General features: G+C 46.6%; 1 protein-coding gene across 2 annotated transcripts in view; it reads right to left on the bottom strand.

Moving 5' to 3' along the window:
* Nucleotides 1-25985, bottom strand: part of LOC121579240 (protein Jade-1) — a 219097-nt gene that overhangs the window by 64030 nt on the left and 129082 nt on the right. For both annotated transcript variants that reach the window (XM_041893648.2, XM_045224331.1), the window contains exons 9-10: nt 24047-24163; nt 21639-22265 (exon numbers count right to left, since the gene is read on the bottom strand). In XM_041893648.2, the coding sequence (XP_041749582.2) occupies nt 21639-22265; nt 24047-24163 (744 nt within the window). The remainder of the gene's footprint in view (nt 1-21638; nt 22266-24046; nt 24164-25985) is intronic.

Here is a 25985-nt window from a genome sequence, read left to right as displayed (position 1 = left end):
CGCTGATTGGACCAGCAAAATGTCAATCAACACAGGTCGGGTGAGCTAGCGAACAGATTGCTGATTTGCTGTACAGCTATATCATCCGGTGCAGCGCAAACGTCAAACTTTAGGGAGAGAGGACTGGCATAATAAATAAATATGCATCTCCAAAAATTGTTTGGTGATCAACAATATGAACTGTCTACTTTGCAAGCTCACCAGCAATGAGGCATCAACCAACAATTACTAGCTTGGGCCTACTGGTCTTTTGGTATGTCAAAACTGCTTGAAATTGATAATTTACTTATGAAGCTTGCAATTAAACATTTGTTGTAAAAATGCATTATTACTGTGGCGAAGACGCAACGTAGGCTCGTCTCTCCAAACTCCCGCCAGTGGACAACGCTTTGTTCTCTTGTTGAAATGTTTTCTGTTGCTTTCACATGTTTAAATGCATATATGGTCAATCTATATTCAAACTAATCCTACAATAATTGCTAGCGTTTCATCATTCCATCCCTGTAGCATTTACTAAAACACTTAGACATTTCTGTTTCATGTTTGATATACATTTTAATTTACCATTTCTTATCCTCTGAGTGGGCCCGATGTTTATTGTGAACATGAACCTTCACAAGACTCATGAGGTAGAAGTTCTGTTTATTTAATTCAATGTATGGTTTCCTTTGTTCATATTTCCTGGATTATGTCGGAGTTCCGTGTGTCTATGTCCTACAGTGCATTCAGAAAGTATTCAGACCCCTTGACTTTTTCCACATTTTGTTACGTTACAGCCTTATTCTAAAACATTTACATAAGTATTCAGACACTTTACTCAGTACTTCGTTGAAGCACCTTTGGCAGCAATTACTACAGAGGGTAGTGCGTACGGCCCAGTACATCACAGGGGCAAAGCTCCCTGCCATCCAGGACCTCTATACCAGGCGGTGTCAGAGGAAGGCCCTCAAAATTGTCAAAGACTCCAGTCACCCTAGTCATAGACTGTTCTCTCTGCTACCGCACGGCAAGCGGTACCGGAGTGCCAAGTCTAGGTCCAAAAGACTTCTCAACAGCTTCTACCCCCAAGCCATAAGACTCCTGAACAGCTAATCATGGCTACCCGGACTATTTGCACTGCCCCCCCACCCCATACTTTTTACGCTGCTGCTACTCTGTTAAGTATTTATGCATAGTCACTTTAACTCTACCCACATGTACATATTACCTCAACTACCTCAACTAGCCGGTGCCCCGCACATTGACTATGCAACGGTACCCCCCTGTATATATAGCCTCCCTACTGTCACTTTATTCTATTGTATATATAGCCTCCCTACTGTCACTTTATTTTTACTTCTGCTCTTTTTTTCTCAACACTTTTTTGTTGTTGTTTTATTCTTACTTTTTTTGTTTAAAATAAATGCACTGTTGGTTAAGGGCTGTAAGTAAGCATTTCACTGTAATGTCTGCACCTGTTGTATTCGGCGCATGTGACCAATAAAATTTGATTTGATTTTATTTTATTTGAATTACAACATGGATTCTTCTTGGGTATGACGCTACAAGCTTGGCACACCTGTATTTGGGGAGTTTCTCCCATTCTTCTATGCAGATCCTCTCAAGCTCTGTCAGGTTGGATGGGGAGCTTAGCTGCACAGCTATTTTCAGGTCTCTCCAGAGATGTTCGATCGGGTTCAAGTCCGGGCTCTGGCTGGGCCACGCAAGGACATTCAGAGACTTGTCCCGAAGCCACTCATGCGTTGTCTTGGCTGTGTGCTTAGGGTCGTTGTCCTGTTGGAAGGTGAACCTTTGCCCCAGTCTGAGGTCCTGAGCGCTCTGGAACAGGTTTTCATCAAGGATCTCTCTGTACTTCGCTCCGTTCATCTTTCCCTCGATCCTGACTAGTCTCCCAGTCCCTGTCGCTGAAAGATATCCCCACAGTATGATGCTGCCACCACCATGCTTCACCGTAGGGATGGTATTGGCCAGGTGATGAGCGGTGCCTGGTTTCCACCAGACGTGACGCTTGGCATTCAGGCCAAAGAGTTCAATCTTGGTTTCATCAGACCAGAGAATCTTGTTTCTCATGGTCTGGGAGTCCTTTAGGTACCTTTTGGCAAACTCCAAGCGGGCTGTCATGTGCCTTTTACTGAGGAGTGGCTTCCGTCTGGCCACTCTACCATAAAGGCCTGATTGGTGGAGTGCTGCAAAGATGGTTGTCCTTCTGGAAGGTTCTCCCATCGCCACAGAGGAACTCTGGAGCTCTGTCAGAGTGACCGTCGGGTTCTTGGTCACTTCCCTGACCAAGGCCTTTCTCCCCCAATTGCTCAGTTTGGCCGGGCGGCCAGCTCTAGGAAGAGTCTTGGTGGTTCCAAACTGCTTCCATTTAAGTATGATGGAGGCCACTGTGTTCTTGGTGACCTTCAATGCTGCAGAAATGTTTTGGAACCCTTCCCTAGATCTGTGCAGATCAACTGTGGGACCTTATATAGACAGGTGTGTGCCTTTCCAAATCATGTCCAATCAATTGAATTTACCACAGGTGGACTCCAATCAAGTTGTAGAAACATCAAGGATGATCAATGGAAAAAGGATGCACCTGAGCTCAATTTCGGGTCTCATTGCAAAGGGTCTGAAAACCTATGTAAATAAGGTATCAGTTTTTGTGTTTTTTAATAATAAATTTGCAAACATTTATAAAAACCTGTTTTCGCTTTGTCATTATGGGGTATTGTGTGTAGATTGATGAGGGAAACATTTAATTGAATCCATTTTAGAATAAGGCTGTAACGTAACAACATTTTGAAAAAGTCAAGGGGTCTGAACACTTTCCAAATGCACTGTATGTCTCTGTCATTCTGGTTATGCTCAATAGGAGCACACAGCTCAGTGCGCATAGAAATAGGCTACGTGGCCTGTACGCCATGCTTTGGAGTCAGTATATTGAATAAGATAAAATGATTGTTCCAGGTATGAATGTGATGAAATAGCATTAATAATCATTAAGTCTGATTAAGATGAATGTACCAATGTAATGGATGTGGACATTGCCTTTTACATTGTAGAACCAGTTTATTGGTTGTAATTGCCAATTGGGTGATTGTATGGTCCTGGGAGGGGTCAAGTGCTTATATGTAGCTGTTTGAGCTCCTGTTAGACAGATTCGATTTGGCTTCTCAAGGGGAGGCTGTGCAGTCTTGCCCTCTACCTGTGTTCGTTCAGATAGAACAGGTTAAGCCTGATACAGAGGCTATTTCTTTTGGGCTATTGCCCGTGTATATTTGATAAATCTACTTGTATATTTTGATATGATATGGTGCTTTCACCATTGGATCACTATGACCTGTAAATAAATCTACACTTTGAGCACGTCAACCTGCCTTGCCTTCTGCTGATTTCATGCCCTTCCCACTGCTACAAGTCCCTATTTCATAATTACGTAATCAAAATGTGTTGTAGACACAATAATGAAAAGGGCTGTCTGGTAGCCTCAATAAATAGATTTGAGGTTGAACAAGTCATTGCATGTATAGATTTTTTTTACTTGCCTTGCTCTTAGAGTGCACGACTTGGGACTTGACTCGATCCGTTCTACTTGGGACTTGACTCGATCCGTTCTACTTGGGACTTGACTCGATCCGTTCTACTTGGGACTTGACTTGAGACTCGAATAATAGTGACTTGGTCCCACCTCTGCTATGTAAGGTATAGGTGTTGGAAGAAATGGTCTTTAAAGGACAGGGGCTGAGAGAAAGTGGGTCTGGTCTGTTGGGCTCTGGTGTTTCTCCCGAATAAAGGCCTACTCTAGACAGACTGGGAGGCAGATGCAATGTACTCTAACACAGTGAGCCAGTCTTAGAGAAGTATCTGCAAAGAGAGTCAGTCTTATAGAGGCCTGCGAGGCAGAATGAGGCAATACAGAGCCAGTCTTATAGAGGCCTGGGCGGCAGAATGAGGCAATACAGAGCCAGTCTTATAGAGGCCTGCGAGGCAGAATGAGGCAATACAGAGCCCGTCTTATAGAGGCCTGGGCGGCAGAATGAGGCAATACAGAGCCAGTCTTATAGAGGCCTGGGCGGCAGAATGAGTCAGTACAGTTAGTAGGGGTGTGAACGTTTAAACATTGAAACAACATTGGGATCATTAACGTTTAGAAAAAATCCCTAACCAAAAAGTTATTTTATTTATTTTTGTACAAAATTAAAATCACAGTGCAGTTATCACAAAATAGGTACAGATTATCATCATAAAGGAAAACATTTAAATGTAAGAAATACCTAACATGCAACAATGCTGTAATGTTAGTAGGAGATACTCATCTTTCAATTTTTTTGCCACAGATATAAAGCACGCCGTATGCCATCGTCGTTGGGACAGTTGGGAAAATGGCAGAGAGACAGGGAAGAGAAAGCAGATAGGTCCGGTATGGAAATACTTTAAACGAGAAGGTGATGAAATGCAAAATGCGAGGTGGCAGTACAGGTGCAATGCTGAAAGGGAGGCACCGTGAGACCCAACCCGTTAAGGGACTGAGTGAGATGATCACAGCCCTGATTACAGAAATTATTGCAGTTGATATGCAGCCATGTCAAAAACAATCAGACAAATTCCGTGGAATCACAGTGGGGAGAAATAAATAGAGAGGGTGAGTCTAATTACATTTCATTCATCTTTTCTCGTCTTTCTCTCTCTCTCCCCACCACCTCCCTCCCGTCCTCTCTTTCTGCCCCGCCGTAGCAGCACAAGGTTCCTCTCCTCTGCAAAGTGCTGCAGAGAGGAAGGGTGGGGTGGGGGGGCTGGCGCCGTGAAATTGGAATGTGCAGCCAAGAACAACTCTGCTGACGCTCCTCACCATGGCACACAGTGTACCTGACCGTACCAACCGAACCCTCAGCCCTGCACTGCTCTGCCCTCCCTAAGTCCCGGTGCTGCCCTGGCTGTACTGTACTGCCTGCCTTCCTGTCGCGATACGCCCTTCCCTGCCTCCCTCTCTTCCTCCCTCCATTCCCTCTCTCCCCCTCCATTCCCTCCCTCCATTCACAATCTCTCTCACTCTCTCTCCATTCCCACTCTCTCTCCAAAGAGAGAACGAGAGAGAGAGGGAGGGAGAAAGGGAGGGAGACGTAGGGCTGTGGCGGTCATTCCATTTTGTCAGACGGTGATTGTCATGCAAATAACTGCCGGTCTCACGGTAATTCGTCAACCATTTTGAAAAGAAGGTTGACGACATCCGATCCTCGTTTGTTAAGTCAAATGACACTGCTGGTCCTGCTCACACTGCCCTACCCTATGCTTTGACTTCTTTCTCCCCTCTCTCTCCAGATAAAATCTTGCGACTTGTGACGGCAGGCCGCCCAACAACCTGCCCGCTTGACCCTATCCCCTCCTCTCTTCTCCAGACCATCTCCGGTGACCTTCTCCCTTACCTCACCTCGCTGATCAACTCATCCTTGACCGCTGGCTATGTCCCTTCCGTCTTCAAGAGAGCGAGAGTTGCACCCCTTCTCAAAAAACCAACACTCGATCCCTCCGATGTCAACAACTACAGACCAGTATCCCTTCTTTCTTTTCTCTCCAAAACTATTGAGCGTGCCGTCTTTAGCCAACTCTCTTGCTATCTCTCTCAGAATGACCTTCTTGATCCAAACCAGTCAGGTTTCAAGACTGGTCATTCAACTGAGACTGCTCTTCTCTGTGTCACAGAGGCTCTCCGCACTGCTAAAGCTAACTCTCTCTCCTCTGCTCTTGTCCTTCTAGACCTGTCTGCTGCCTTTGATACTGTGAACCATCAGATCCTCCTCTCCACCCTCTCCGAGCTGGGCATCTCCGGCGCGGCTCACTCTTGGATTGCGTCCTTCCTGACCGGTCGCTCCTACCAAGTGGCGTGGCGAGAAGCTGTCTCCGCACCACGTGCTCTCACCACTGGTGTCCCCCAGGGCTCAGTTCTAGGCCCTCCTATTCTCGCTATACACCAAGTCACTTGGCTCTGTCATATCCTCACATGGCCTCTCCTATCATTACTACGCTGACGACACACAACTAATCTTCTCCTTTCCCCCTTCTGATAACCAGGTGGCGAATCGCATCTCTGCATGTCTGGCAGACATATCAGTATGGATGACGGATCACCACCTCAAGCTGAACCTCGGCAAGACGGAGCTGCTCTTCCTCCCGGGGAAGGACTGCCCGTTCCATGATCTCGCCATCACGGTTGACAACTCCGTTGTGTCCTCCTCCCAGAGTGCGAAGAGCCTTGGCGTGACCCTGGACAACACCCTGTCGTTCTCCGCTAACATCAAGGCGGTGACCCGATCCTGTAGGTTCATGCTCTACAACATTCGGAGAGTACGACCCTGCCTTACACAGGAAGCGGCACAGGTCCTAATCCAGGCACTTGTCATCTCCCGTCTGGATTACTGCAACTCGCTGTTGGCCGGATTCCCTGCCTGTGCCATTAAACCCCTACAACTCATCCAGAATGCCGCAGCCCGTCTGGTGTTTAACCTTCCCAAGTTCTCTCACGTCACCCCGCTCCTCCGCACACTCCACTGGCTTCCAGTTGAAGCTCGCATCTGCTACAAGACCATGGTGCTTGCCTACGGAGCTGTGAGGGGAACGGCACCTCCGTACCTTCAGGCTCTGATCAGTCCCTACACCCAAACGAGGGCACTGCGTTCATCCACCTCTGGCCTGCTGGCTCCCCTACCTCTGCGGAAGCATAGTTCCCGCTCAGCTCAGTCAAAACTGTTCGCTGCTCTGGCACCCCAATGGTGGAACAAGCTCCCTCACGACGCCAGGACAGCGGAGTCACTCACCACCTTCCGGAGACATTTGAAACCCCACCTCTTTAAGGAATACCTGGGATAGGATAAAGTAATCCTTCTACCCCCCCCTTTACTCCAACCCACCCAACAAAAAAACAAAAAAAACATTGTAAAGTGGTTATCCCACTGGCTATAAGGTGAATGCACCTATTTGTAAGTCGCTCTGGATAAGAGCGTCTGCTAAATGACGTAAATGTAAATGTAAATGTAATTAAAGAAGAACAGAATTGCATATTCTGAGTCATCCTTATGTTAGGCCCTGATCTGGCTATGCCATATGGCTGTGGACTACGCTAGTTCATTTAGCAGGCAAGATTGGCTTAGAATTCCTGTGGCATTATTTAATATTATTATTTAAAAAATTACTTTTGAACATTGCTGAACAAAATAGAAAGGATATTTTCCCTAAACAATTTACGAGGGAGTGCGCACATTCTGTGTTGAGCGGTTAACAAAGAAACAGTTCCTTGATGGAAGTTACAATCTATCTGCAAAATTCAGCTGATCTAGTCCCTAAAAAAAAAGAAGAAAAAAAAAAAAACAGTTCCTCCTATATGCTTAATTTAGAGTTATTTATGCAACTTTAGTTGTGATAAACGTTAGGCTATATGTTTTGATTTCTAATACATTCTAAGGCTGCATGATGCGACTAATGATTTGCAAAAAGTCGCATGAAAGGCATGCGCTCTGCTCGGTTTCTTGCGCAGGCTGCACACACTTCATCAGTCTCTCATTCACAATTTGACAAGCACTTGATAATATTCTCATCCATCAGACTACTCTTAATTTAATATGGTCTTTACAATTCCCTACTAATATATATGTGTGGAATTTTTATTTATTTAGAATGGCCCACCAAAAACATTTAGTGATCCAATTGACATTTTAGTAATTTAGCAGACGCTCTTATCCAGAGCGACTTACAATTAGTGAGTGCATACATTTTTCATACTGGCCCCCCGTGGGGCCATGTAGCCTGCGCTGGAATAGCGAATGGAGGTTACCTGCACTTCCGTTTTTAATTTGCCAGGTAGGCTACACCATTTGTAAGGCAGATTAATGTGCTTCATTTAAAGTATTGAGCTAGGCTACATGATGCATGTGACTATGATTTGAAAATGGGCGCAAAAAAATATGCATTCACAAGTGATAATATTCTCACCCATCAGACTATTCTCAATGTAATATTGTCTTTACATATACTAAATAATATGTGTGTGAAATTAGTTTAGATTTAGAATGGGCTATTACCATACACCTGTTGGAACAGGGGCAGGGTAAAAAAAGATATCCATATGCACTTTAATAGCGAATGGAGGGCCGCGGTTAATTTAAATGCCAGCCAGGTAGGCTACTCCGGTTGTAAAGCGAAGCAATGTGCTTAATATTAGGAAAGTTAATAAGTAAATATAGTAGGCCTAGTCTATAGAAAGCTGATGGGATCCTCCTCTTTTTAATAGAGGCATCATAACTTTGTTTTCTCACTCAATTGTATAGCATAGCCTAAAGAAATGTTGCTAACAGGAACACTTACTTCATTCCATGCATCAACCAGCTATGAAGGGCTGGCTCTCGCTGCGCAACAGATCCTATTCTGCTCAAACTCTGAATGCCAGGGCTCTCATTAAGTGTTTGATTTGATTTTCGATTGCATTTGCATTGATGTCAGAGTGATTATAGGGACAACAGAGCGCTGAGTACCAGCCATTAGCGACTGGCCGTTAGCAAGTTTGATAGGCTACTAATGACTATCAGCGGCATTAGAGCGCAGTTTGAGAAGCCTAGTTACCATGACTCAACAGTCAGATGGAATTTGACTGCGGTCATGACTCGTGACTGCCGGTGTGGCAGCAATACGGTCAGAGGGAGGAAGGGAACCTTGCATGGAATAGTCAGAGGGAATGTGTTTAAGGTGTTCTGGAATGGCTGGTGCATCTAGCCATCTATTTCCAGTATCGTATCAACTTGTAGGAAGAAAGGAAGGAGGAGAAAAAACATACACCTCTCTTACACCCTCATCGCTGTGTACTTTCTCATGGCAAGAGTTGCTGGGAAAAGGAAGAGAGGGCTTGTCTCTCCCACGGACAGTCTGTGTGGATGGACGCCCATCCCCTCTACATTTTAGTCATTTAGCAGACACACTTATCCAGAGCGACTTACAGTTAGTGCATTCATCTTAAAATAGCTAGGTGCGACAACCACGTATCACAGGCATAGAAAGTAAAATTTTTCTCAATAACGTACAGTCATGGTCAAAAGTTTTGAGAATGACACAAATATTAATTTTCACAAAGTCTGCTGCCTCAGTTTTTATGATGGCAATTTGCATATACTCCAGAATGTTATGAAGAGTGAACAGATTAATTGCAAAGTCCCTCTTTGCCATGAAAATGAACTTAATCCCAAAAAAACATTTCCACTGCATTTCAGCCCTGCCACAAAAGGACCAGCTGACATCATGTCAGTGATTCTCTCGTTAACACAGGTGAGAGTGTTGATGAGGACAAGGCTGGAGATCACTCTGTCATGCTGATTGAGTTAGAATAACAGACTGGAAGCTTTAAAAGGAGGGTGGTGCTTGAAATCATTGTTCTTCTTCTGTTAACCATGGTTACCTGCAAGAAAACACGTGCCGTCATCATTGCTTTGCACAAAAAGGGCTTCACAGGCAAGGATATTGCTGCTAGTAAGATTGCACCTAAATCAACCATTTATCAGATCATCAAGAACTTCAAGGAGAGATGTTCAATTGTTGTGAAGAAGGCTTCAGGGTGCCCAAGAAGGTACAGCAAGCGCCAGGACCGCCTCCTAAAGTTGATTCAGCTGCGGGATCGGGGCACCACCAGTGCAGCTTGCTCAGGAATGGCAGCAGGCAGGTGTGAGTGCATCTGCATGCACAGTGAGGCGAATACTTTTGGAGGATGGCCTGGTGTCAAGAAGGGCAGCGAGGAAGCCACTTCTCTCCAGGAAAAACATCAGGGACAGACTGATATTCTGCAAAAGGTACAGGGATTGGACTGCTGAGGACTGGGGTAAAGTCATTTTCTCAGATGAATCGCCTTTCCGATTGTTTGGGGCATCCGGAAAAAAGCTTGTCCGGAGAAGACAAGGTGAGCGCTACCATCAGTCCTGTGTCATGCCAACAGTAAAGCATCCTGAGACCATTCATGTGTGGGGTTGCTTCTCAGCCAAGGGAGTGGGCTCACTCACAATTTTGCCTAAGAACACAGCCATGAAAAGAATGGTACCAACACATCCTCTGAGAGCAACTTCTCCCAACCATCCAAGAACAGTTTGGTGACCAACATTGCCTTTTCCAGCATGATGGAGCACCTTGCCATAAGGCAAAAGTGATAACTAAGTGGCTCGGGGAACAAAACATCGACATTTTGGGTCCATGGCCAGGAAACTCCCCAGACCTTAATCCCATTGAGAACTTGTGGTCGATCCTCAAGAGGCGGGTGGACAAACAAAAACCCACAAGTTCTGACAAACTCAAGTGCAAGTGCTGGTAAAGGGCGAAGAGACCCCAGGTGGCATAACGGAGTGCTAGGGTTGGGGTGTAGGGTTTGAGCATAGCCTGACGGTAGGGAGGGGAAGTTCCTCTTGCTGTTCCGTAGGTAAGCACCATGGTCTTGTAGTGGATGCGAGCTTCGACTGGAAGCCAGTGGAGTGTGCGGAGGAGCAGGTTGACATGAGAACTTGGGAAGGTTGAAAACCAGGCGGGCTGCAGCGTTCTGGATAAGTTGCAGGGGTTTGATGGTAGAAGCGGGGAGCCCAGCCAATAGCGAGTTGCAGTAGTCCTGACGGGAGAGGTCAAGTGCCTGGATTAGTACCTACGCCACTTCCTGTGTGAGGTAGGGTCGTACTCTACAGATGTTGTAGAGCATGAACCTGCACGAGCGGGTCACTGCTTTGATGTTTACAGAGAACGACAGAGTGTTGTCCAGGGTCACGCCAAGGTTCTTTGCACTCTGGAAGGGTGACACTGTGGAGTTGTCAACTGTGATGGAGAGGACTTTGAGCAGGCAGGCCTTCCTCGGGAGGAGGAGCAGTTCCGTCTTGTCGAGGTTGAGCTTGAGGTGGTGGGCCGACATCCAAGTTGAGATATCTGCCAGACACGCAGAGTCGCCACCTGGGTGTCAGAAGGGGGGAAGGAGAAAAGTAGTTGAGTGTCATCCACATAGCAATGATAGGACAGACCATGTGAGGATATAACGGAGCCGAGTGACTTGGTGTATAGAGAGAAGAGGAGAGGGCCTAGAACCGAGGCCTGGGGGGACACCAGTAGTGCGAGTACGTGGTGCAGACACAGATCCTCTCCACATCACCTGGTAGGAGCGGCCTGCCAGGTAGAATGCAATCCAAGAGTGTGCAGAGTCTGAGACACCCAGCCCTGAGAGGGTGGAGAGGAGGATCTGATGGTTCACGGTGTTGAAGGCAGCGGATAGATCTAGAATTGTCAGCTTTGGCAGTGCAGAGGGCCTCCGTGACACAGAGAAAAGCAGTCTCAGTTGAGTGACCCGTTTTGAGTGACCCGGGATACAGAGAGAGGGGAGAAAGAGGTCAACGCGTAGGGTAGTTCTGTGTGATTGAGACCAGTGGACTCAATAGGCTGAGTGAATGAGTAGCGGATGTCGTCAACCTTTTTTTCAAAGTGGTTGACAAAGTCGTCCGCAGAGAGGGAGGAGGGAGGGGGTGGAGGACTAAGGAGGGAGGAGAAGGTAGAAAATAGTTTCCTAGGGTTCGAGGCAGAAGCATGAAATTTAGAGTGGTAGAAAGTGGCTTTAGCAGCAGATACAGAGGAAGATAAGGTAGAGAGGAGGGAGTGAAAGGATGATTTGTCCTCTGGAAGTTTAGTTTTCCTCCAATTTCCGTTCAGCTGCTCGCAGCCCTGTTCTGTATGCTCGCAATGAGTCACTCAGCCACGGAGCAGGAGGGGAGGGCCGGCCGGGAGGAAAGGGGACAGTGCGAGTCATAGGATGCGGAAAGGGAGGAGAGTAGGGTCGAAGAGACAGGAGGGAGAAGGATTTAGCAGAAGGGAGAGATGATAGGATAGAAGAGGAGCGAGTAGTGGGAGAGAGAGAGCGACGGCGCATGACCATCTGGGTAGGGGCTGAGTGGCTAGGGTTGGATGAGAGGGAGATAGAAAAGGAAACAAAGCAGTGATCGGAGACCTGGAGGGGGGTTGCAGTGAGATTAGTAGGCGAGCAGCCTCTAGTAAAGATGAGGTCAAGTGTATTGCCTGCCTTGTGAGTTGGAGGGGATTGGAAAAGGGTGAGGTCAAAAGAGGCAAGGAGGGGAAAGAGAGAGTTGGAAAGAAATTAATCGAAGGCAGATGTCGGGAGGTTGAAGTAGCCAAGTACGAAGAGCGGTGAGCCATCGTCAGGAAATGAGCTTATCAATTTGTCAAGCTCATTGAGGAACTCTCCAAGGGCACCTGGTGGGCGATAGATGACAATAATGTTAAGCTTGAGTGGACAAGTGACAGTTACAGCATGGAATTCAAATGAGGAGATGGACAGGTGAGAGAGGGAGAAAAGAGAAAATCTCCACTTAGGAGAAATGAGTAGCCCTGTGCCACTACCGGGTAGGCAACTAGATTCAGCCGCAGTCCGATTTTTGTCTGAGTGGATGGTCAGGAACATATAATTATACAATAATTTGTAGACCGCAAATTGACCACAACTAAGCCCAAAAAGAGATTGTATTTTAAAAAATAACAATAATTTCATACCTTGATTACATTGAGACATGATCACATATGCCTCCTTTTGTATTTGTGGGAATACTTGGTGAACTGATTTCCTAAATGAATTTTTTTTTGGTGAATTCCTGGTGATTTTAAATAATTCACGGGCTGGTTTTGTCCCGCGGGGCGCCTGTTGCCGATGTCTGCTCTACACTATACCCCCCCAACCTGCTCTCTCCATCTCTTCCTCCCTCTCTCACCCTTCTCCTTCTCGTTCCCTTTCCATGTCCCTCTCTGTGTGGTGGGGTAATCCTGCTAAACCCTCTCTCTTAGTGCAGCCCCAGTGTACGTACTGAGCCTTAGTCAGCAGCACATCTAATCAACTGGAACCCCCGCTACAGCCCTGCCTGGACACTCTCTCAGCCTTGGGCTCAGCTTTGGTCTCACCTCCCTCCACACCCCCTCACGCACCACTTCACCTCTCCAGCCATACACACAGACACGTAGCCCCAGCACTAGCCTATCCTGCTCTCTGACGCAAAAACAACAGCAACAATCCGCTACTCACGATACCCAATCACCGTGCCACACATTGCTCCGACATGGGCGAACACAATTGGTGGAGGGATGGGGGTGAGGGAAGGAGAGTGAGGGGGCTTGGTGGGAAGCAGGGAGCAGCGGCGAAAGCTCAACAGTGCATTAGGGACAGCGCGGTGTGATTCGTTCCATTCACAGCACTTCAAAAGGAGAGGGAGAGATAATCCGCCCCAACATTAGCCCGGAATCGTATGTCCGCAGAGGCTCCCCTGAATGGCTAACTGGGAGGGGGGTGAGGCGGAGAGAGGACTGGGGTTGGGAGATGGAGGGATTTTTAAATTTGCCATTAAATCAGAGATGATTGGAACATGCCAGTCTCCTTCGAAAAGAAGATCCTCATCCCCGGGCAGGGGACAGAAGAAAGAGAGATGCCTACCGTACCACCAGAAACGAAACTGTCTTCAACATCTTCCCTCTATGATACTCAGTCAAAGGCTACAAATATATTTATAGTAAGAGAAAGGGTCTCAAATGTACCACTGGTGATCTTCAGCATAGTTTCTCCTTGATCGTAAATATTGTTGAAAGTGGAGGTTTAGTAGCCTCCTGCTCTCTTGACTCCTTATGGAATTGTCATGCAAATCATGTTTGACTTGACAATGACAATGGCGTAGGCAAAAGCACAAACAGATCTGGGACCAAGCAGATCTGGGACCAAGCAGATCTGGGACCAAGCAGATCTGGGACCAAGCTAAAGGTGTAGTAGCAGAGAGAGAAGAAACAAGAAGCCAGCACCAGTTCACTCTGAAACACACAGTGACATGTCAACAGCTTCCCTCTATGTCTACCATACTCACAGGCTAAAATACATTTATAGTCAGAGAAAGCCTCAAATCAAACAACTAAATCTTCTGGATTGAATGTCCTCCTCCTTGATGACAGTAAATATCACTGATTTGGAGGTATATTAACCCCCTAAGGTCGAAAATCAGTTTAAGCTAGATATATCTGGTTTTTGCATTGGATGCATCTCAAGCCACCGCATCCGCCTATGTCACACTTCCGCGTCTGCGGTGAAAGGTGACAGAGCTTGAGCAGTGTTTAAAAAAAAAAATAATCTTTAGGGGGTAGATCAGCTTGAGACATCCCGAAAATCTGTCTTCTCACAAAATTGTCTGTAGCGTCCGAACAGTTTGACCTACAAACTATTATGACCCCTCTAGAGATGAGAGACTCACGAACACGTTGATGTTCTCCGTTTTGCTCTACGACCTCCACAAGTGTCAGGAGACTTGTCTGAAGTCGGTACAGCCGATCTGCCAACTTCTGTCTGTAGCGTCCGAACAGTTTGGGCTTCCCACTAATATGACCCCTCTGTACAAAGGTGAGACTCTCACGAACATGTCGGTTGTTTTACTCTAGGACACAAGCCTCACAAGACTCGTCTGAAGGTCCCCCGGTACCAGTTGGAAAACTTAATGGAAGTATACAGTATATAGAGACTGTTTAATGCCAAAAATATGGGGTTAAATACATGTAAAAAAAAAATAATAATAATTGTTTCCTGATCTTTCTTATATCTCTCAGATATAGGAGAGACAACTCAGAACAAACTTCCTTTTGATATTTTTTGGGGACTATCTGTTGTTCCATGTAGTGAATCTGTTATTGAATTTATTTTTTATTTTCTATACACACACACACCTCCTCCCCCAGCTTAGACTCTGATGGGTTAAAACCCTTCTGCCAATAAGGTGCCAATAGAAGATCAAATTATCAATACACCTGATCAGTGCCTGGCTGAAACTTAACACTCAACGACTGTCCACCATAAGAAGACCTGAGAGAGAGAGCGAGCGAGCGAGCGCGAGAGAAGACCAATAGGAGGTTATCCAGGCCCATCAATGCATTAAGCCTATAGTAGTGTTGTCACGATAAAATTGCCTGTGCAACAGGACTGGAGAAAGTCATTTGCAATGTACTGTATCCATAATAATACTGTAATGAATGTCTATTTCGCGCGCACTCACACACACACACACACACACACACACACACACACACACACACACACACACACACACACACACACACACACACACACACCTAGAGCCATCAGGGATAGACCCATCGTTGGGTGAAAGCCTGTACTGTATAAATGAAAGGGAATACAACCACATCACTGGAGACAGACATAGCAATCTATAAAAACAACTGTTCACTTGGATGTTCTTTTCTACTGCTCTGTCTCCAGCGGGTCTTGTTGCTATGTATGTTGCTAACGAATGAGCGGTCCCTTTCATAACATATTGTGGGAGTGTTATGTGACAGAAAAATAGCAGACATTTGTTCATTAGCCCTTAACTCTTTCAGCCACAATCCTTCACTCTTCTCTGATTGAAGAGGACTGTTACGAGCCCCGTGGCTCTAAACATCTAGGGTGGATGGACATGAGACCCGTAACATAAATTCATGTAAATTATAAGTGTGGCTGGGAACAGTGAGAACATAACTGACACAACAACCATGAACTACCGTCAAACACAAAGTGTTTATTTATGAACACACGGTAAGGGTTTGGGAAAAAGGGCTGAGCAGGACCCAAGAAATGAAACAATAGTGTAAAACCCCCTAAACTGATCTAGCCTGCCTAAAGAACCGCTGAGGCTACTGCTAGTCATACAAAAAATACAGTGGGTGGTCCGCTCAGGTCTAACTGGTGTTTATAGACAGATTTCTTCCTCTACGGGTAATGTACGCCCAAGGGCAACTAGCTTAAACCCCCCTTTTCCCAAAAAACACACAAAACTACTAAACAGGGTAATCAGCAACTTAGCGAGTACACAACACACAGGACACCACCGTGTCCATACTCACATATGGCAAAAAAGTCTCTCTCTCAACAAACACAAGTGACTGGTTTTATATAATGGGATGTGTGATTGAACAAACGAGTAACAGGTGGTGCAATTCACAGGAATGTTCACTGATTGGTCCAATCATCAGACACCTCAACGACCACCAATCAGGAACATACAGGACACCTGTGATTAGGGCAGAAGGAGAGAAAAACACAGGACACAGGATACCTGTATCCGTAACACTCCCACCCTTAAAAGAGCAAACCACAATGGTTTGCGACACACGTACTATCACCACACCCAAATTCACAAATCATCCTATCGGGATAACAAAAAAAAAACCTAGATCATTACACACGAGACAAAGCATCTGCCAACACATTATCCAACCCCTTTTCGCAGAGGAATGGCCTCTGGGTACCTGGTGGCCACACACATAATTGTCAACATAAACTGGTTACCAGATTTTGTTTTTGGTAATGGTCCAACACAATCAACCATCACATGCTCGAATGGTTCACCCTATGGCCGGTATGGGACAAAGAGGCGCGGGGAAATAACCTGGTTCGGTTTCCCAACTACTTGACAGGTGTGGCAAGTCCGACAGAACTGAGCCACATCTTGTTTTAAGCCAGGCCAAAAGAAATGTCGCAAAACTCGATCATAAGTCTTGGTGACTCCCAGATGTCCGGACCACTGGTGATCATGAGCGAGGGATAAAACATTTTGTCGAAAGGCTGTAGGAATCACTATTTGGTAAACAGCATTCCAATCTCCGCCAGCGTCAACATGGGATGTCCATTTACGCATGAGGAGATTACCATCAATGAAATATGCCATGTTTTTCTTCTTTAGCTCGTCCTCTGAGACAACACTAGAAAAACATTTAGCCAGACTAATGTCAACCTGTTGGTTAGCGATCAGCTGCTCACGAGTAACTGGTAACTGTATTGCCTCAGCAACAAGTTCCACATCCTTCTTCCTTTCTCTGGGCTGTTGGTCAGACTGCACCAGCTTACCAGAGGTAGCACCCGAACTATCCTCTGGGTCACACTCTCTGAATAGAATCGTGTTCGACAAATCTATCACTTCACCCACTTGTCGTGCTTGAGCACGTGTGACAGCACAAGCGGGGAACACATCTGGATAACCCTGTGCCAGCTCCTCGGAGAGAGACTGGTCACTTTTATCCATTACCTCCAATACGGGTATTACCTTTCCTCCGGCAATATCGTTGCCCATTATAAATGTCACCCCTTTTACTGGCAACATAGGACGTACGCCAACTCTGAACAATCCACTGACTAACTCAGAGTGTACGTTCACAAAGTGCAATGGCACTGGGACGAAACCCATTTCAATTCCTTGTACTAACACACTGGAACCACAATATGTATTACTGGACAAGGGCAACACATCAGCGAGTATGAACGACTGCGCCGGCACCAGTATCTCTGAGGATTCTAACTGGACGCTGAGACGCTTCGTCATCTGATATAGAAACAAACCCCTCAAAAATGAACGGTTCATAACTGTGATCTGGGACAGGGACTTTCAAACCACATTCACTATGAGGCTTCTGTCTTGATTCCGGCCTGACAACCGCATCGAATCAGCCCAACACCCGTTGGCGGCCTGGCGTGCTGAGTCATCCCCGGCTTGCGTTTAAGCAAAAAAGCAATCACTAACCAAATGTCCCACCTTATGACAATAGGAAACAGTGACGCACATCTTTTGGGCGTGCTGGATGTACTGCTGGTCGACTAGGACTAAAAGTTAGCAACTCCGCAGCCCTGCTCTCCGTACGAGCCGAAAACACGCTCTTATGGTCAACACAAACTCGTCTGCCAAAACAGACGCTTCCGACAGTGAGGATACTTTCTGTTCGTTCAGATAAACTACAATGCGTTCGGGTAAGCAATTTTTAAACTCTTCTAACAAGATTAACTCCCGTAGAGAGTTAAAATCAGTTACCTTACTAGCACTGTGCCATTTGTCAAACAGATTTCCTTTGTCTCTAGCAAACTCCACATAAGTCTGAGTAGGAGACTTTTTATGAGACCTAAATCTCTGTCGATATGCCTCAGGAACAAGCTCATAGGCACGAAGAACAGTAGCTTTGACCACTTCATAATTCAAACTGTCTTCAAGAGGTAGCGCTGCCAGAACCTCTTGGGCTTTACCTGTTAGTTTACACTGAAGTAATAGGCACCATACCTCTTCGGGCCATTTCAATGCTACCGCTATACGTTCAAACACACTGAAATAGGAATCAACCTCTGACTCCCTGAACACAGGTACCAAGGTGATCTGCCTACTAATATCAAACGTAGCAGATGACACAGCTGGTGAGGATGGCTCACTAGCAGGCATAGTATGAGCAGAGACTAACCTCGCTGTTTCTGCCTCTAGTTCCATTTTACGCATCTCCAGTTCCATCTTACGCGTCTCCAGTTCTTGATCAAGCCTCACGCGTCTCCAGTTCTTGATCAAGCCTACGCGTCTCCAGTTCCATCTTACGCGTCTCCTGTTCTGCCTCTAGCTTACGCATCTCCAGCTTGTCTTGCCTGATTTGTGCCCGCTCTTCCGCCTCCATTTGGAGCCGTGTCGAGCGGACATCGATCCTGGCATCACTGTCAGTCAGTGGGGAGAGTGGGTCATAACGGGGCAATGTGGCTGGAGCCTTAGCCTCGTCCTCAGACACTGATGGGCTTACAGGAACAGCAACCACATCCCCTACAGGAGCAGCAGACTCAGGCGGCGGTAACTCAAGCACTCGCTCGTTTAACAATATCGCTAACACTACTTCCCTAACTTCTGCTTTCACTAAACCCCTCGGTATGGGTACAGAAAAGTGGTCAGCCAAAGCCTGTAGATCCACTCTACGGCAATTCTCAAAAACCCCCCACGTAGGGTTTTCCAAAAATGCCTCTAACGCAGAAGGAGAGAAAAACACAGGACACAGGATACCTGTATCCGTAACAAGGACCAACACCTGTCCACAGGCAATCCACTCTATAGGCATCCACTACAGGGAAGGAAAGGTTGCATCGTAAGGTAATAGGTACAAGTGCCATGTTGAGTGGGTAGAAAACATCTGGTTGACTTCACCATAAGCACAATATAGGGCTGAAGGGTTCAATAAAATTCATGTCATTTTTACCTGCGAGGAACTAGTAGAGAAGCTTCTATGTATACGACGACGTGAGTAAGGGCTGTAGTTCATTAACACAGATATACACAGCATAGCCCAAACACTGCTAGGCACATTTGATTGAATCTGGCCTATTACACTGACTAAGTACTACATCAGATATTTCACTATGGGAGAACCGAACACGAAGGTAGAGAGCTCCCCATTCACCTGAAATGACCTTTTAATCTTGCTATTTAATCAGCTCATTATCAAGACACCCTGACTGCTCAAATTCGCTGAATGTTCAAAATCTTGGGCTTACAGAATCAATGAACCTGCCTGGAGGATCACTCAGTAGCAGTAGCAGTAGCAGTAGCAGTAGCAGTAGCAGTAGCAGTAGCAGCAGCAGTAGCAGCAGAAGCAGCAGTAGCAGTAGCAGTAGCAGTAGCAGCAGCAGCAGCAGTAGCAGTAGAAGTAGCAGTAGCAGTAGCAGTAGAAGCATGGCTGTTTAATCCACACAGCAAACACAGAAATCACTGCCCCTGAAGTTTTTCTCCTCTCTCTCACCTCTCCCTTGCTGGCTCATTAAACCAGTGAGCGTGGCAAATTAAAAAGAGCTCCTTGTCACATGCCCGCCCGGGTGCCACACCACTGGGAAGACAGGGAGGAAACCACTCTACTTAAACACTTCCTACTTCCTGCTCAGTTCAACCAATGTCTCTTGCTGAGGGGTGTATTAACTAGACCTACCCAGCACCAGCCCTCAAGTCACTACTGTTCAAACAATCAGGGTAGTCAGGGGATAGAGAAGAGGTACTCAGGTGGCCGTCCTATCGTGTCTGGTCACATAACATTGGCTGCCATTTTCTTTTCATTTCCCGACGATTCTACAACCCAGCAGGTGACCTACTGCACACGGCCGTGAGGCTACCTACATGAACCACAACTCCAGCCACCCAATCAGCTAGACAGGGGTAGTGGTGGTGCTAGTGGTAATCTCTGTGGAAGCTCAGATCAAAACATATATTAGGCCTAGCTCAATCCACTACTGTTTGTTAGTGTACACTCAGAAATGCTGATGTTATAGAGACTGAAGACAAGGGCGTGCAGGGTGGGGTGGGGGTGGGAGCGTCACTCAGCAGCAGCAGGGATGCATCACTAATGGCATCCTATTCCCTTGATAGTGCACTACTTTTTACCAGGGCTTATAGGGCCCATTAAAAAAAGCAGTGCATGATTAAGGGAATAGGGTTCTATTTGGGACGCATCCCAAAAATACAATCCTCCACTACTCCACTGATTCAGGTTAAGAGGATATACATTAATTTCCAATAGCCAGTTAACAACGCATTACAGCATATAGAGAGCTGTGATGTTGAGCTGTGATAACCTGATAAAGGCCCGGGCCCACGCATGCATCCTTAGGTCTAACAACGGCAGGACTCAGGAGGGAGATCTATAGGAGGGAATGGGATCGGCAGCGGCTGCGTGACAAACACGGGCATCACTCAAACTAAAGGCCCTGTGGCTAAGTGGAGGGCCCGAATGGAAGAGGAGCTCTGGATGCATCCATCCACCCTTTGAGGTTATTAGGGAGCCTATAACAGAGTAGAGCCCTGCACGGCCACGAATTTGAAGGCTGAGCCCTACCCATGCCCGCGACATTCAGGCCCTACCCTACCCAGGCCCAATTGCTTCTGCCAAATTTAAAGCCCTGCCCGAAACCCGAAATCAGAAATAACTTCCTACGTTAGTAAATCCATTAGCTGCTCCTCTCTGTCTGTCACTCGCTCCCTGTGTGCAGGCAGCTCGCTCTGCATGCACTCTGCTCATGGTGTCTCTGAGTCAGTGAGTAACCATAGCAATGGCTCAGGCTGCTCTGCTCAACGAAGAAACATGAGAGCAGTGAGCTGTAAGCTACATTTGCACGAGCAAATGGCTCAGCTTCAAAATGTTAGTGATCAATTTAGTGATACCCGAGACCTACCCGTACCCTAGTTATGGATGAAACCCAGCCCTAACCCAATGTATAGTGTTGGGGCCCATCGGGCTCAGGTCGAGTAGCAGAGCTCTACCACAGAGGGTGTAGGTGCAGTGTGTGTGGCCCAGGGGACCACTGAGTGTGACTGCTCAACCTCCATCGCCAACCTGGTCATTAATCAGCCATTTGGACCTAGTTAGCTGCCTGCCTCTCTCCACTCTACTCTACTCTGCTTCACACAACATACTGTATTGGAGCCTTGCCTGCTGCAGCCCAGGATTGTTTTCTATGGGGAGGCTGCATGGGGCATCCGGAGGAGACAGTATAGGGCAGGATACCCCGGGACTCAGTCAAACTACATGACGGACAGTCTCAGAGGAGAAGAGAGCTAGGACTGAACTGGAGTCTGGTGTAAATGTATATGGATGAGTCATAGTACTGAAACATTATTCAGCCAAAGCCTTTTCACTGTCCGCTGAATTGATGCCCCAGGCAGACTAGATTTTGTAAGCCATACAGATGGACAGACAGAGCAACACATACACATCATTACAACATTAAATCAATCTACACACACACACACACACTGTCCCCTCTCCCCTCCCCGGCCCAGCCTGCCACTCACCCTCTCTAGGTCCTGGCGTAGGTGTGTGAACAATTTGAGGCGTCGGTACAGCACGTCCTGCTCCTGCTGAGCCAGGTTATCTATCTCGTCTCTCTTCAGCGTCACCAGTGGACGGTTGAAGTTGGACTTCCTCCTCAGCTTCCAGAACTGGTACAGGAAGTCCACGTGGGCGTCCGGCAGGCCCAGGCTCTCCGCCACGTCCTTGGGGTCCACCAGGCGGTAGAACTCGTCCTCCAGCTCCTGTAGTTTCTGTTTGCGCTGGCTGGCCTTCTCCCTCTCTATCTGGTCCCTGTCTGGACGCTCCACAGGTGGCAGCTCGCTGGTCGCTTGGTGGTGTTCCGGCACGGCGGTGGCTCTGTGCTCGTTGCCGAGACCGGCCCAGTCCGTTTTGCTGCTGGCACCAGCGCAGTGGTTGCCGTTGGTGTGGTTACTGTTGCCGGTCATGGTGTTGGTGTGGTTAATATTGCCGGCGGCAGCGTGGTTACAGTTGCCGGTAGTGCTGCTGTGCTCCAGACAGTATGATTTGAAGCGCACCTCGTCATTCTCGGCCAGGATGGTACGCATCTCCAGGCCATGGTCAAAGGAGCAGGTCACATGGAAGGCCACAATACAGGAGGGCATGGAGCACTGGGGAGGGAGGGAGGAAGGAGGAGTAAGTATTAATATTTACATATTCAACACTGCTTAAAAATGGTTAAACACACAAAGATGACAAGGTACACAGTCACAACAGTAGGGTAAACAATAGTTTTTCTCTGATGATGCTGGCCTCACACAAACAGAAACGTGTTAATGACTGCTAAGCAACACTGTCACAACTCCTTCCTCTGCCACCACAGTGTGCGTAACGAAGAATGTGTTCAGAGAAATGTCTGTTCTGGAAAACTTATTGTAACCGTCTGCCTCTGTCCAGTCTATCCCAGACAGACAGGAGCTCTTGTCCTGTGGGCAACACGGTCAAAACAAACATTGGTTCCCATGTTGTCACAAACCCTGATTTGTCTGTGCCGCCCTCATAACAACCACAGTCTAAAATCAAACCTCTGTTCTTGCCTTTCCTCAGGCCTATCCATTTCAAACCTCAGACTGGTCCCATGAGGGGATGGGGGGAGGAGGGATAGGGGGGAGGAGGGATAGGGGAGAGGAGGGATGGAGGAGAGGAGGGATGGAGGCTAGCAGTGTTTTCCATTCCATCAGAGAGCAGCAGAACAAGAGGCCCACATTTTCTAAGGGCCTGGGATGACAACGACAGGCATGGGCTGCGTCCCAAATGGCACCCTATATAGTGCACTACAGAGGCCCAACTCACAAAGTAGTGCACTATGTAGGGAATAGGGTGCCATTTGGGACTTAGTCAGTGTGTCCCTGTGGCTTATGATGCGCTACAGAGGTCCAATATAGGGAATAGTGTGCCATTTGGGACGTCTCTGTCTCTTTCCCTCTCTCGCTACCTAGGCCGAGAGGAGCCCACTTCGCTCCGACCCACTCCTCTCCCCATTCCAACCCATTCTTTCTCTCCATCTCTCCTTCCCTCCCCCCAACACAGTATAATATCCCACTTATCTCAGTGGCAGTCTCTCTCCCGAGGGTTGGGAGCCCCTCAGGTTCTGTCAGCCATGATGAGGAGAGAGATAAGCCACAACTGGAAATCACTATTCCTCATGTCTTCAGCCTGCAGCTTGGTAATGCCCTCAACACCAGCTCCCCACACTGACTCCCATTGTCTAGCCGCTAGACGTTAAATGGAAGTAGTTCTCTCCAGTCCAAATATATGACAGTCTGGTGGATAGGATCCCGATACTGTACAAGCTCTGATGCTTTACTGCAATCTTACTGGACCTTATCCCTTTAATGTTAACTTTATGGGAGTAAGTACCAGACCAGATCCCAAATTCCCTATATAGCGCACTAACTAAAGCAGCCATTTGGGACACATCCTTATTGATGAGCTACATTATAAATGATTAGTATATGAATCTAATAATCCACCAATAAAACATTAAATCATCATTTGTCAGACAGTGATTCAACACGTGTGGTTAGTTAGTGCAACCGGTTTCAGTTTGGTGTCAAACGAGCAAAGCTTGATATCAGGGGATGTGTCGATTCTTTCTGAGCTTCATGACCTGCCATCTTTCTAAGTCCTATGTGTTCACACCAAACGTACTGGTATTTTAATATGTACAGTATAGGATGATATGTGCCGCTAATGAGGAACTCATTGTCACACCTTCAGGGCTTCTTTAACAACCGAAGGTACACTGACATGCTAAAATTAAAAAGGGGGGTTACTGGAGTGTGTGAGTGTTAAGTATCGTGATATCATATTATGAGGTCCCTGCCAATTCCTAACCCTAGTGTGTGTGTGTGTGTGTGTGTGTGTGTGTGTGTGTGTGTGTGTGTCTCACCTGTATGCAGGTGCCCGTGTGTTCTCGACACAGGCTGCAGGACAGGGCCCAACGGCTGGCGGGAATGTGGGACACCTTAGTAATGGGCTCCATCTTCTCCGGACAGCCTATACTCACCTGGATACCATACACACACACACACACGCAATGTCAACACAGATGTGTCTTACAAGACGTTAATACAGACAGTCACATCACCTACAGTACAAGTCAAAAGTTTAGGCACACCTACTCATTCAAGGGTTTTTCTTTATTTTTTACTATTTTCTACATTGTAGAATAATAGTGAAGACATCAAAACTATGAAATAACACATATGGAATCATGTAGTAACCAAAAAATTGTTAAACAAATCAAAATGTATTTTAGATTTTAGATTCTTCAAATAGCCACCCTTTGCCTTGATGAAAGCTTTGCACACTCTTGGCATTCTCTCAACCAGCTTCAACAGGAATGCTTTTCCAACAGTCTTGAAGGAGTTCCCACATATGCTGAGCACTTGTTGACTGCTTTTCCTTCACTCTGCCGTCCGACTCATCCCAAACCATCTCAATTGGGTTGAGGTCGGGGGATTGTGGAGGCCAGGTCATCTGATGCAGCACTCCATCACTCTCCTTCTTGGTAAAATAGCCCTTAGCCTGGAGGTGTGTTGGGTCATTGTCCTGTTGAAAAACAAATGATAGTCCCACTAAGCCCAAACCAGATGGGATGGCGTATCGCTGCAGAATGCTGTGGTAGCTATGCTGGTTAAGTGTGCTTTGAATTCTAAATAAATCACAGACAGTGTCACCAGTAAAGCACCCCCACACCATAACACCTCCTCCTCCATGCTTTACGGTGGGAACTACACATGCGGAGGTCATCCATTCACCCACACCGCGTCTCACAAAGACACAGCGGTTGGAACCAAAAATCTCAAATTTGGACTCCAGACTAAAGGAGTAATTTCCACCGGTCTAATGTCCATTGCTCGTGTTTCTTGACCCAAGCAGCTCTCTTCTTCTTATTGGTGTCCTTTAGTAGTGGTTTCTTTGCAGCAATTCGACCATGAAGGCCTGATTCACACAGTCCCCTCTGAACAGTTGATGTTGAGATGTGTCTGTGACTTGAACTCTGTGAAGCATTTATTTGGGCTGCAATTTCTGAGGCTGGTAACTCTAATGAACCTATCCACTGCAGCAGAGGTAACTCTGGGTTTTCCATTCCTGTGGTGGTCCTCATAAGAGCCAGTTTCATCATAGCACTTGATGGTGCTTGCGACTGAAACGTTAAAAGTTCTTGAAATGTTCCGTATTGACTGACCTTCATGTCTTAAAGTAATGATGGACTGTCGTTTCTCTTTGCTTATTTGAGCTGTTCTGGCCATAATATGGACTTGGTCTTTTACCAAATAGGGCTAACTTCTGTATACCCCCCTACCTTGTCACAACACAACTGATTGGCTCAAACGCATTAAGGAGGAAATAAATTCCACAAATTAACTTTTAAGAAGGCACACCTGTTAATTGAAATGCATTCCAGGTGACTACCTCATGAAGCTGGTTGAGAGAATGCCAAGGAGTGTGCAAAGCTGTCATCAAGGCAAAGGGTGGCTATTTGAAGGATCTCAAATACAGTTGAAGTTGGAAGTTTACATACACCTTAGCCTAATACAGTTAAACTCAGTTTTTCACAATTCCTGACAGTTAATCCTAGTAAAAATTCCCTGTCATAGGTCAGTTAGGATCACCACTTTATTTTAAGAATGTGAAATGTCAGAATAATAGCAAAGATAATGATTTATTTCAGCTTTTATTTGTTTCATCACATTCCCAATGGGTCAGAAGTTTACCTACACTCAATTAGTATTTGGTAACATTGCATTTAAATTGTTTAACTTGGGTCAAACATTTCGGGTAGCCTTCCACAAGCTTCCCACAATAAGTTGGGTGAATTTTGG

The sequence above is a fragment of the Coregonus clupeaformis genome, chromosome 13 (assembly GCF_020615455.1).
Source record: "Coregonus clupeaformis isolate EN_2021a chromosome 13, ASM2061545v1, whole genome shotgun sequence".
NCBI classification, from domain to species: domain Eukaryota; kingdom Metazoa; phylum Chordata; class Actinopteri; order Salmoniformes; family Salmonidae; genus Coregonus; species Coregonus clupeaformis.
Note: the sequence above shows the minus strand (reverse complement) of the source record. Positions and strands in the feature narration are given on the sequence as shown.